The sequence below is a fragment of the Macrobrachium nipponense genome, chromosome 44, assembly GCF_015104395.2.
Source record: "Macrobrachium nipponense isolate FS-2020 chromosome 44, ASM1510439v2, whole genome shotgun sequence".
In the NCBI taxonomy this organism is placed as follows: domain Eukaryota; kingdom Metazoa; phylum Arthropoda; class Malacostraca; order Decapoda; family Palaemonidae; genus Macrobrachium; species Macrobrachium nipponense.
The window spans coordinates 23223177-23235860 of NC_087221.1; the positions used below are offsets into that span (position 1 = coordinate 23223177).

Sequence of the window (12684 nt, forward strand, 5' to 3'; positions counted from 1 at the left end):
ATTCCAAGCATAGCATCATCAGTAAGAAAACTGCCATCAGAATGAAAACTCAGACCCAAAGGAATGAGATTACTAACAAAGTTTTCATGAGGATGGGTGACAGGAAGGGTAGTCTTAACAAGAATGCTGGCTTTGTGCACAGGTCTGCAAAATGTACTGTTGACATCTTTAGAAATGGATTGTCAATGGGACAAGTTTAGTCTTAGCACCAGAGCAGTCGTGCTATATCAAACTAGCATTTGAATCTTCTGAACTTAGCTCTCATAAGTCACAATCCTGAAAGAAGTATATTTGGTCAATGATAGTCATAATTTAGTGCAGTGAAGATGGCTGAAATGTGCTCTTATTACATCTGTGCAAGTGACACGTAGAGAGCTGGTTGTTGTAGGACATTAGATAGAGCCCTCCTGTCCTGAGTCCCTTATATTCTATCACTGTGCCAACAAGCACTATTCTGGCTGAGACCAACAATAAAAGAATTCTTTATAATAGGTTGGACTGTCTTATGGAACCCTGGGGGACCATGAGTGTAAACCCTTTGATTTTTTTAATTGATTTGTATTTTTCATAACATACAAACCTCAGGTCTTTACATAGGGCATTGTCCCACGTTGGCCGAGTGGACTTCGCACTCGGCTGCTAAATTCGGTGCCCGAGTTCGATTCTCGACCCGGCCAACGCGGAACAAGAGAGATTTATTTCTGGTGATAGAAATACCTTTCTCGATATAATGTGGTTCGGATTCCACAATAAGCTGTAGGTCCCGTTGCTAGGTAATCAATTGATTCCTAGTCACGTAAAAATATCTAATCCTTCGGGCCAGCCCTAGGAGAGCTGTTAATCAGCTCAGTGGTCTGGTAAAACTAAGATATACTTACTTACTTACATAGGGCATTTACTTTCAGCGCAGGCTGGAGGCAGGCATTTAACTTAAAACAAGGTGGATATTGGTAGTTGGCTACTGACAGACAGAGAGGAATCCCTCCATCCAGTTGGTATGCATTCACTTTACCTTTTGACCCAGGAAGCAGAAAGAGGGGTGGCTAGAGGTAGGTCATTTATGTAAAGACCTCAGGTTGGTATTTTAGGAAAAATGCAAATGACTTTAAAAATTTGTCATTCATTCCTACACGTCTACAAACCCTCAGTCTTCATGTAGGGGAGACTTATTCCTTGGTTGGAGGATTTTGAGCAAATTTCTGAACTGATTGGTAGTTTGCCTCACCTGGGTCCTCTTTCCTGGTCATGTAAGATCAAAGGAAGGAGACCTATGCTTATGTTCAACTGCCAGACTTCTGGGCCTTTGAATAAATGGAAGGTAATGTTATTGATTCAAAGATAGGCTTGGATGAACCCATATTGTTGGGGACAATGAAGCTGAAGATAACCAATGGGTTTGTTCATTCTCAGTCCCTTGCTAGAGAGAGGGTAGGAGTTGCATTTATTAATCCAAACAGAGCTAGATTATAGACAGGATACACAGTCATCTAGAAAACCTGCATGCACGTGTTTCCAGCATTGACAGTTTGCTAAGCGTCCCGTAGAAGGGTATAAAAGAGAAGGTTGAAGGCCAGTCCCACACACACCCCATCTTTGCAGCTGTACACCTTAGGTGAGATGCTACCTGTCCTCAAGAGTTAGGTGATCTACATGACTGCTGAGCAGCCACCAACTGTGGCCTGTTGTGACAGCATTCATGTCCTTAGTACGTACTTGTCCAACAGGTTCTTCGTATGTGTTAGTGGCAGACCAATGCCCTTGATCTTATGAAATCTTGCCTGGAACATATTGTCCACCATGTCAGCTGTGGAGTACACCAGTTTTGATTATACATACATAAATTCAAAAGAAATGGAGCTCTTAGATACCACTTCTTGGCTGAGCCAAAACTAAAACCAAGTTCTCAGCACTTAGTTTGGAAGTGAAGTCCTAAGTGATAATGCAAAAGGCCTTTGGGCACTTGGTAGCCTTAAGGGTCCTTAGAAATAGAATGCTCATATACACTTGATCACTCGATAAATCAGGCAGAACAATGGGAAGATGTAAGACAAAGACTTGAATCATGGATGCGAAAGAAGTCTTCTAGATGCCAACAACATCTGGAGTTCCTAAAAGGTCACTTATCCAAGTACTGACTAACCCCAGTGTTTCTAACTTTGGATGTGAAAGATGTTTCCAATATGTCAACAACATCTGGTGTTCCAGGAGGTCACCTATCCAAGTAATTACCAGACCCAATTGTTGCTAAACTTTGCTGACCAGACGAGAAGCAAAGTTTTCAATTTGGTATGATCAATGCCCATGGTCCATAAAGACAGAGCCAAACAGTAACAGCGTCGGCGTGTCGAGATTGAAGGATTAACCAGAAACGTTGAGTTGTCAAGACCAATTGTCGCTAACACTGAACTTAGTGACTGAACTTGTTTGGCATACATCCACCTTCCCTGGAATATGTTGGGTTGATTGCTGTCCTGAGTGTGTTACTGCAAACCTGTGAACCTGCACCATTAATTGAGATGATAGGACACTAGCTCCCCCCCCCCCCCCCCCCCCCCCCCCCCACCCCTCTTGTTGACTGGGAACTACTGTGGTAGCATTCCTTATAACACCACGGAACACCTATCCTTGGATCCTGAGGTTTGGAGAGCTAAGATGATTCAGGTTATTGAGGTGCAGATTAGGTCAGGTTAGGCTAGGTTGGGTTAAGTACCCAACCTAGCCCCTTGAAGAGCAGGTGGCTACCTTCTGGTTGATGCCATGAGGCATGAAGTTCCAGGGTACTGAAGTGCAGGTTTGGTAAGGTTAGGCAAGGTTTGGTTAAGCACCCAACCTAACCTCTTCAAGTACAGGTGACTTGCCTTCTGGTTGATGTCTTGAAGCACAAATTATCTCGGGAGGGGAAGTGTGTAACAACAACACTTCAAGGAGATATTTGTCATTTAACCATTATGCTAAGTCTTGTCTCACTTCTTTGAGAGAGAAGGGAGGGAATGGAAAGACCTTGTCGAAGACCAGAGCCCCTTCAATCTGCATGAAGGGAGTGGAGGAGGAGAAACTGCCCAGGAGGAACCAGCCTCCCTAGATGAGACAGGCGACCAACACTGAGAAAAGGACAACTTTGCTGCTATGTCTGTTAGCCTTGCAGATACTATTCTTGCATGGGTGAGAGATCGGACTTCTCTGGAACATGTAATTATCATGCTGTGACCAAAGCCAAGAAGTCTGCTGAAAAACTTGGTCATACAAAAGTTATGCATGGAGTTGTCCGCTCTGGAGAGGTATGAAGTCCCCTTGGAAATGAAGCAGAGGAACTTGAGGAAGGCGATTGATGGGTAAGTATTCAGAAAGACTCGTCCCTCAACCCAACAAAGGAATCAAGTGTGACTCCTTCATGGTTGCAAGCATGGGGCAAGTCATTTCTGACTTGACCCAAAGCTGTTGAAACGTGTCGGGAAAGAAAAGATCTGTGACATTTCTAATTACCAGTCACCTTCTCTACGAGAGAGGGAGGTTGTAGAAATCAGGAACCAGGTTGTACAATTACCACAATGTATGCATACAGTATAACCTTTAACTTCTCCACAGGGGAAAAAACTTCAATAAGGTGAAATAAACCTGTGGACCAGATGGTTAATGGGGAGTGGTAGGAACTCAAAGGAAGTTGATCTCCTACTGAAGGAGATCTACTTCCCAGGTTCCAGTCACTAAAATAATCCTTAAGTCTAACTGCACTCCTTACCGGGGCTGCATTTGGGGAAGAAAGCAGTTTTAGCACCTTATTCCTTCTTAAACTTACTTCCCTTTCAGGAAAGGGAAGTAGAAATGGATGTTTACTATGTGAAATCATTGGCACCTTTTGATCGAATCTAATGCAAAACTTGGTTGTACGATGGCCATTGTCTAAGACCGATTCCAAAACATGACAAGTTTTCTAAGACAATTTGTATTTTTCATAGCTACAAACCTGAGGTCCTAACAATAGGATAATTTCTAGTGCCTAGCTGGATCCGGTTAAATCACAGATGAAAGCAAGGAATCTTGTGAGATTTGGCAATGCGTACGTATATCAGGTGAAGAGTGGTCAAGGACCACGCACCCACGCCACAGTGTCAGTCTTTCTTAAAACCGCCTGGACGAGAGTTGTGGTTGACCTCTCTCAGCTTTTACCCAGTTCATTGCCTGTTTTGCTTGTGTTTGAGTGTGTGTGTGTGCTGTTATCATGGCTTTTTCTGCTCCTTCTCGGCCTTGTCAATGTGTGTGCCCCTGAACTCCAGGTTTTCTGTTCTTGTTTTTGGGCTTCGTCTGCGACGGATCCACACATCACTTGTAGTAGGTGCCGTTCTGATGTTTGTACAATAACGAATCCCTGCACGGAATGCCATGCATGGCTAGAGAGCAGTGGAAGTTTTATAGTAAGAGGGAGCATAGTAGAGTTTCTACTCTTCCTTCATGGGAGGGTGTTTCTTCTCCTCTTCCTGATGCTTCATCTCCTGCCGCTGTCACACCCCATGCTAGTGTTGAGCCTTTGTCCCCTTCCTTTTCTTCCTTTGATTTGTTGTTGGAAGTATTGGGAGGCCCTCAGGCTGATTTATGTAATGTCACCCCCTCTTCCCTGGGAGTTAATTTGGTTCCCGAGAGGGAAGAGGCTTTTTCATCAATGTCTTTTATTTCAGATTCGGAGGCGTCCAAAATGGCGGCGGTCTGGGGGACGTTTGGGCTACGGGGTCCACCCTCCTTGGAGGGTTTGCTGATGCACTTCTTGGATGCTTGCTAACCCCCTTCTCATGCTATCCAGGCCCTCCCCCCTCCTCCTGGCCTCATCTTCGTTGGTAGCCGAGGTCAGCCATATTGTATTGCTCCGCCAGTGACGGTTGCCACTTTTGCGAGTCAGAGGGAAGCCTGGTGTCAGCCCTGCTAGTGACGTCACGGGGTCAGCCATTTTGTATCCCTCCACCAGTGGCGTCTGCTTCCTGTTCAGATCGAGGGGAAGCTGTGACGTCATCGCCGCTTATGACATCACTCCCAGTCGTCAACGCTGTGCTGCCTTGCTCATCTGTGTCATCATCATTTGCTGCCGTGACATCATCTCTGCCATCCAGTTTGCTGCATCTCCTTATGCACCCTCATAAATGGATCAGTAGTCAAAATCTTGAAAATTTGATACAAGAACTAAAAACTCCAGCTGACGATGCAACTAAAACTCCAGCTGACGATGCAACAGAGTCATCGAGAGAGGATGAGGGAGGCAGGGAGGGAGTAGAGTATATTTGAGCTTATCCGAAGATCAAAGAATCAACAGGATGAAGGCCACCGACGATCTGTGGAAAGAGGAGACATCATACAAGTACCGAAGGACTCGTAATATGGCTGTGAAAAAAGCTGCTATGAGGGAAGTGATCCGGGTTGTGATCATCCCTCATATATCATGAATGGACTCACTTGGGAGATGGCTGTAGCTGCCCTTCAGACATGATGTCAGGAATGGTCTCAATCAGACAAGGTCGCCCGAAGCTGACCCTTAGACACAGTGTCGTCTCCTGTAGGGCCACCTGTTCAACTTCTTGTGGCTCTGGCCTACGTCTTTATCCTAAGAAAAGCACCTGCTGAAGAGGACACTTCAACTCTTTGGTTTCAAGGAAGTCAGAAATGTACAGGGATCCAAAGAAACCCTTGCTATCGAGACTGGAACTATCCAGACTCTGGAAGAGATTCTAATACCAAAACCGAGTAGGAACAATTAGACCTTCAGTATGGGATTACTTTCCCATATGGAAAAACTGAGGATCTGTATACGTGCAGGAACAACCAAAGTTGAGTAGGAACAAACAAACTAAAGTTCCTATCCTACCTTTATAATATCAAAGTACCTGTGGATGAACATGTTTGTGAAAGATGTCACTCACTCGATGACGATATAAGGACCTGGGAGAACGATCCAGTTCATTTGGACCTGATCATTACTGGAAATGGACATTGGCCGCTCTGGGATTATTGCTTTTGAAATCCCCATGGATGAACACAGTTTCCCGTAGGTGTGATTGCTGCAAACTCACAGACATGAGCAGGGGAGGGAACGTCTTGTGGATGTCAGCAAACCGTCCTCACAATCGTTGTGGTGGGAAACTAGAAAAGAGAGATCCATCCACTTTAAAACCTTCACATGAACAGGGGAAAAGACTCTCAGAAGAGCTGTTTTGTTCTTCTCTGAACGTCCACATGAATGTGGATGGGGGTGCAGCCCTGGATGTGCCCTGCCTTGGCAATGTTTTTGAGCAGGAATGTGAAGGAATGAAGAGACATCTGCATACTTGACACTAACTCGGGCTAAGTAGAAGAAAATACAAGTCTATATGTCCACAGATAGGGAATGGAAAAAAATGGCAAAATCAACCAAAGAGAGTTGTATCTCAGTTGTTCAACAATTATAGAAAGGACACAGCATTGCAACATCTGCATGGATGTGCATTTTCACCTTTGCAGAGTAAATCTTTGGTCAAGAATGATTGGAAAAATGTAATAACGTGAACATAAGTCACCACCGTGCAAAATTTGGGCAAGGGCAAGGCTACATCTGCCTACCCCAGGCTTCTATCTTCTTCCTTGTTACAGATGTCTCACGGATGTCAACAAACTGTCCACACAATCGTTGTGGAGGGAAATGTTCTCTAAAGAGCAAATTACTTGGAACTACTCTGTCACTGAAGAAATGTTCATCTGTGTCCTGAAGATGATAATCTGGAAGGGAGCAGCACTGACGGCAGATGTATGGCAGGGAAGGTATGTCCAGGTAAAACACAGTTGTGGCCTGCAGCAAATCCAACGTGGAAAGCTAGGGACAATGAATTAGCTTTTGAAGTGGTGACGCAGCGACGAAGCACACAACTAAACTGAAACTACTTGCTGAATGTGGTTAGTTGGCTGCAGCTCCATAGGTGAGTTGTTTTCCTCCACCCAATGTCTCCAGAAGGGTAAAAAAAAGAAGATGAAGAAACTGATATAGGAACTTCATCAAAGAAAGCTTCCTGGGACTTCTCATCCCTCAAAACAGGAATACCTCTCTCATCCTTCAAAAAAGGTATGAGAGGCAGAGTGGTGATATTACAATTATAATACGCAGTAAACCATGGAAATGGAGAAATTTGGTATACTGTAATTAAAATAAGATAACTTTAACCTGTCAATATGAACAGGATAAGTAACAGTTACAGTCTGCCACAGGACAGATTTAAAAGAAAATAATTTTATCATGCAGTTTTTCCACCTAGAATGAACAAATTTGATTAATGCTGTTGAATCTAATTCATATGAACATGTTACCAGACATTGGTTACAACAGGAGAAACCAAAATACTTGAGGTGAAATCTGGATAAAAATAAAAGTAGGTATTATAACTAGTATAGGTTTAGGTACAAAACTGGTATGTAAAAATTACTCCAGTTATTACCTGTTTTTCAGAGACAATAGAAAAGGTGGTTATTGGACAAAAATGGGTATATATTACAAACTACAATGAGGGCTTTTTATAGATTGATGGGTCACTAAAAAACAATATCCTTCAACCTCAAAGATATAGGATAGCAAGTATTGTGCAATAATTCACATTGCACATTTCAACCTTGACTTAAATAGATAAACTAGTAAGCAAAATTACTCAAAACTTGGCAACACCGTTTGGATTCAGCAGCAACACACTTATGGATTTTCTTTATTAAATGCAAGTCATGTACAAAATTTCTTACCATAGCACCACATCATCACCTAGTTTGACTTCACATGTCTAATTGACTGAAGCTTAAAATTTTGTATACACGACATTTTCTGGTGGAATGTTCGTAATACAGTTATCCTTAAAAAATACATCACAATAACTATACCAGACATCATTTAAAAGTTTGAACTTTTCTTTGTATCTTTCTCTAGATGGTAGTTACTAGGATTTAGAATAATTTGTGCTCAAATCATATCCAAATAATGAAAATCTTATTGCACTAACTCATAATTCCCAAACCAATTTTTACTTATGCCTGACAAGAGGGTAGCAGGATGTCTAAAATCCAAAGTTGATTATTGATCAAATTCTTCTTAGTAAACATCCTCCTCTCACTACTAAAATTTGAAATACGCATACATTTCTTTATGTAATTTTTAATACATTGCTTATATACTATAGCCTTCTGTTTGCAGGAATGTGGTGTATGTGTGGGCAATCCACTACAGAAACTAAGAAAAGTTGGAAGAGGACTGCTTTTAAGACAATGCTGAATTTTCAAGTGACAGATTTCCATGAATGTATTGAAGTACCAATTTCGTGAAGCAGTTAGCAAATGTGCAAAGAAAAGCTGGACCTATGTTTCCTTTGCTTTTAGGACAATGTGACTAAAAATGAGGTAATGATGCCTCACAAGGCAGGAACAAGTTTTGACAATAACAAGAGCTACATTGAAATTCAAGGTGTATGAAGGACCATTTCAAGATGCTGAAAAATAATTGAAGGAAGACAGTCTGTCAGTTATTCAATGACATCGGCAGGTGCCACCTCTTCTCAGAAAATTAGGTAAAATTCTTACTGAGAGTAGGATTTGAATCAACAAAGAAAAATTGACCACCTCTGTGAATTTTGCATTACAAAAGTTTTGTGCAGAGAGAATTTTCATTGTCATCCATACATCTACAGTCTTCTAAGTATGGCATATGTACATCATGGTGGGCCACCTGCCAACATATAGCCACCCTCATTGTTATAAGGGTCTTGATGGTGACACTTCCACATCCAGTGCAAGCTTTGCACATGTGGTAAGAAGAATGAAACATGGATAAAGTGTGCTCTTTTGAAGCAGAGAGCTATTGTCTTAACACGTTTCAAGTAGGTATGTGTTAATCTGTGCAAGTTAAATGTCCCTGTTAACAACTTCAACCTTTCCCATTTTATATACTCAACAAAAAAGTGCCTTGCTTCCAATACCTCAACGTGCAAGTTTCCCTGGTGTACTAACAGTTTGAATGAGAGTAAAATGATCACTTCCTAGAGAGAAACCTTTTAACTTTTGATTCAAATCTACTTCACTACATCAAGGTGCTATTCACCACTTTTAAAACACCCTCAAATATGCATCAGGCATAAGTAAAGAGATTTGTATTTATGATCAAAAGAAAATGTAAAGAAACTTTGTAATAAAAAATTTGTAACACAGTAAACAAAACAATAACACTTTAGAATTTTAACGTAAAGGGCACAACCTGGACACAGAAATTGGCATATGGGAACAATACTACATATGTTCAAGGGCATTGCACAATTTCTAATTCAAGTTATAAGCAACCAACTTTTACTAAGCTACATAATTCACATGGTGCGAATTTCAAAATTAAAGCTAATAAAAAAACAATGGAAAAATTGCTTTTAAAAAACTTAGATAAGGATAAATCAGCAATACACAGCCTAATTTGACATACCATATTTCCTCAAGTAATTAAAATGGAAATCAGAAATAATGAAGTTTTGTTAAGCAAAATTAAAAATACTGTGTATTTCTTACTCGATACTTTCAATATAGTTTAAACACAGAAATAATACAGTCAATGTTAATCAATGGAGTATGCACAGTTCTTGTTAATGGTCAACACCCCTTTAATTGATGTCATAACTACTGTACAAGAAAATTTACTGATGTGACAGCTGCCACTGAATCCTACTTCAAATTTAGTTAATTTATCATAAAAATTCAACAAATAAACATGATAAAACAGGCAAGAGATATTTTTGTGAAGCAGTATCAGGGTGACCCTAGCTTTAAAAACACCTTGAGAAATGGTGGTTTTGTTACAGAAAATGGGGGTAACAAAGCACAACCTGGATGAACATAGACTTAATGCTAAAATTCAACTTTATAAAAATAATTACACTTTTAACATATTACATCAGTTTCATACAAAAACTTTCAGACAATTTTCACAACCATTAGTTTTGGGTAAATAAACATTTGCAATATGTTAACTACATAATATTACAGCACCTCATCACTAGATAACCAAACATGACTGAAAAAGAATGCAGTACATATTTCAGAAATAAAAGTCCTAAGCAAAACTGCATTAAGAACCATTATCAGCCTAAAATGTACGTGCTGCAGACAACTACAGATTCTTTGATATGTGGCTCTGGTGTGAGAAAAGGAGAAAAAAAAAATTAACTTGAAGCTGGGGAAAACCAATATTTCCTTAAAATATCCTTACCTTTCCCCACATAGACTAATTTAGGGTCTGCTTTGGAGATGGCAAAATTCAGCTGCTGAATTCAGTAATTTATACTTAAAGATTTAATGGTAAGATAAGGATTTAATGATAAGATAAGGAATTTTCTTTACATCACCTGATGTATTTCAGAAGAAATTCTTGCAAATCCAGCCAGAACACAGCTATTGATGATCAACTACTACAATAGACTCGACTATGGCTTCTGTTTAGAGAACACCAATTATCAATCATAAAAACTTTAAAGTAAAATATCTCAAACAACAGTAAAATATCTCAACGTTGTTATATTACTGGCAATGAAAATTTTTGTGCTTTACATATTACTTTAAATATTATTATTTTAAAGTAAAATTGGGAGGAAATACTTTTTAGAGACATCACTACGAGTTCATTTTTAAGTGGAAGCAAATGTAATATGAAAAGTCAGTTAATGAAACCCGACTAAAACATTCTACAAGATAAAAACTGAAAAAAAAGTAAATATTACGTAAATCTGTTTATAGATCATCATGGATGGCTGTGTCCTGGGCAAATTCCTATACAACTAAATGAAGATAATCTGCTACAAATGCTCGCATAATAATGTTCAAATTCTGAATGGTTTCGTAATTCAATGCCGTTGCATTATCTGAATCTTCATGCCATACACTGGGAAATGGCACCGGAATTAAATGGACAACAGGCACACCTGTAAAACAGAAAAAAAAGTATATTTTAAAAGTTATATAATACAATTTAACTATGATGTACTTTGCAGTTATTTGGTTAGGTTATCTATTTTGAATGTTTTTACAACCTGACTGATGAGTTATTAGAAATATTGCTTAATCAGTTCACAAAAACAGTGCCACTGTCATTTAAAAATGGCATCAGTCGAGCATGCACTACTTGTTTTGGTGCCTTTCTTAAAAATTACCTCTCTGTAAGAATGGGATGTGATCATCTTCAATGCCTGGATTCAGCATTGACCTTTGCTTGAACATCATTAACCTTTTGTTAAGCATCCCAAGGTCACTTAACCGTCGTTCATACGATAACATGCGAGCATACCAACGATCTGTATTTTTGAAGTAGTTAAAGAACTGGACATCTTCAGTTCCCAGAAGATCTAAAAGGACAAAGAGGTCCTGCAAAAGCAACAGCATACATTAAGGGACAAAAGAACGACTGAAAATGGCTCAAGAGTTAAATGATATCATTATTAATGCTAACATATTGTTATTCCATTATGAGTAATTAATTATCTGTTTACAAAATCCAGCAGCATGCAGCATTGTAAGTGATGTATGTACGTGGTAATAAATTTAAAATTCATCAATCACAGAAAACTTTCTGCATTACAAACTTTTTCAATATAACAAAGCAATATCCATATCAAAACTAAGAACTTATCTCACTGAAACTAAGGTTTAAAAAATTGCATGCAGCTGGATAGTCAAATGATAAAATCAAAGATATAACTTTTGAAACTTCCAAAATTATGAAGTGTTTCATCTAAACATTTAGATACACACGTATATGGAATTTTTGCTCTAGCTGAAGTGTGTACACTATTATTTTAAAACAAAGTTTGTAGAAACATTTAGAATGCCTAAGAATCTATGAAAAATAATAGAAAACCTTTATAAGTCTTAACCATTCTGTGAAGTTGATTAGTGCCATCCTTATTGACTTCGGGATACAGCTGGTTCTGTAACTTTGCAGCCAAGTTCCGGGCACCATACAAAGAATCTGTTTTGGACCATGTTCGGAATGCTTCCTCACCATCAAAGAAAACAAATTGTAGAGTCAAATCAGACTGCTGTAAAAAAGGAAACACATCGTTAACCTCAAAATAACAACAGGTATGCAAATTTCTTAAACTAGCATATACTGAAACCAAGAAAACTGGATTTCTGAACTGTATTAAAAGGTATATTTCGTACTCGTAAAGGCCAGTTTACACTATATATTTACATGCAGTAGTCATCAATTGATTTTTAAAGAAATAAAAGAGTTATAGTAATGTGCTAGGGAATATTACTTCTTGCACATTATGCCTATCAAAGTAACTTTTGAAATTAATTCCATGTTAGTGTTAGAATAAGGTTGATTTTTTTTTATGAAAATCATATCAAAATGCATTAAGCTGAAATTCAACTAGACTATTTATTAGTAACATTGATTTCAGCTAGACTATTTATTAGTAACATTGAAGGGTAAATTTTACAGAGGCATAAAAAAGGATTACCTGTAGCTAAAATACCTGATATTTTTACTTGGCAAACAGACAGCTAGTATCACTTTACAAACCAGAAAACAAATAAATGCAAAATATATACCAGTATCTTACTCAGTGGATATTTCAGAATAGAAAGCAATACATATACACAACAAAATATTAAAAAACCAAACTGGTCATAAAAGTTATGTCAGTCAATTAACCATTT

General features: G+C 39.0%; 2 protein-coding genes across 3 annotated transcripts in view; one reads left to right on the forward strand and one right to left on the reverse strand.

Moving 5' to 3' along the window:
- The window catches only part of LOC135204101 (bis(5'-nucleosyl)-tetraphosphatase [asymmetrical]-like), a 37793-nt gene extending 29152 nt beyond the window's left edge, over positions 1-8641 (forward strand). Inside the window, exon 4 of the mRNA XM_064234106.1 lies at positions 8186-8641. The gene's annotated coding sequence lies outside the window, so the exon portion shown is untranslated. The remainder of the gene's footprint in view (positions 1-8185) is intronic.
- The window catches only part of LOC135204099 (glutaminyl-peptide cyclotransferase-like), a 33524-nt gene continuing 28533 nt past the window's right edge, over positions 7694-12684 (reverse strand). For both annotated transcript variants that reach the window (XM_064234104.1, XM_064234105.1), the window contains 3 exons: positions 11892-12056; positions 11172-11382; positions 7694-10943 (listed from right to left, as the gene is read on the reverse strand). In XM_064234104.1, coding sequence (XP_064090174.1) covers positions 10792-10943; positions 11172-11382; positions 11892-12056 — 528 coding nt within the window. In that variant the 3' untranslated portion in view covers positions 7694-10791. The remainder of the gene's footprint in view (positions 10944-11171; positions 11383-11891; positions 12057-12684) is intronic.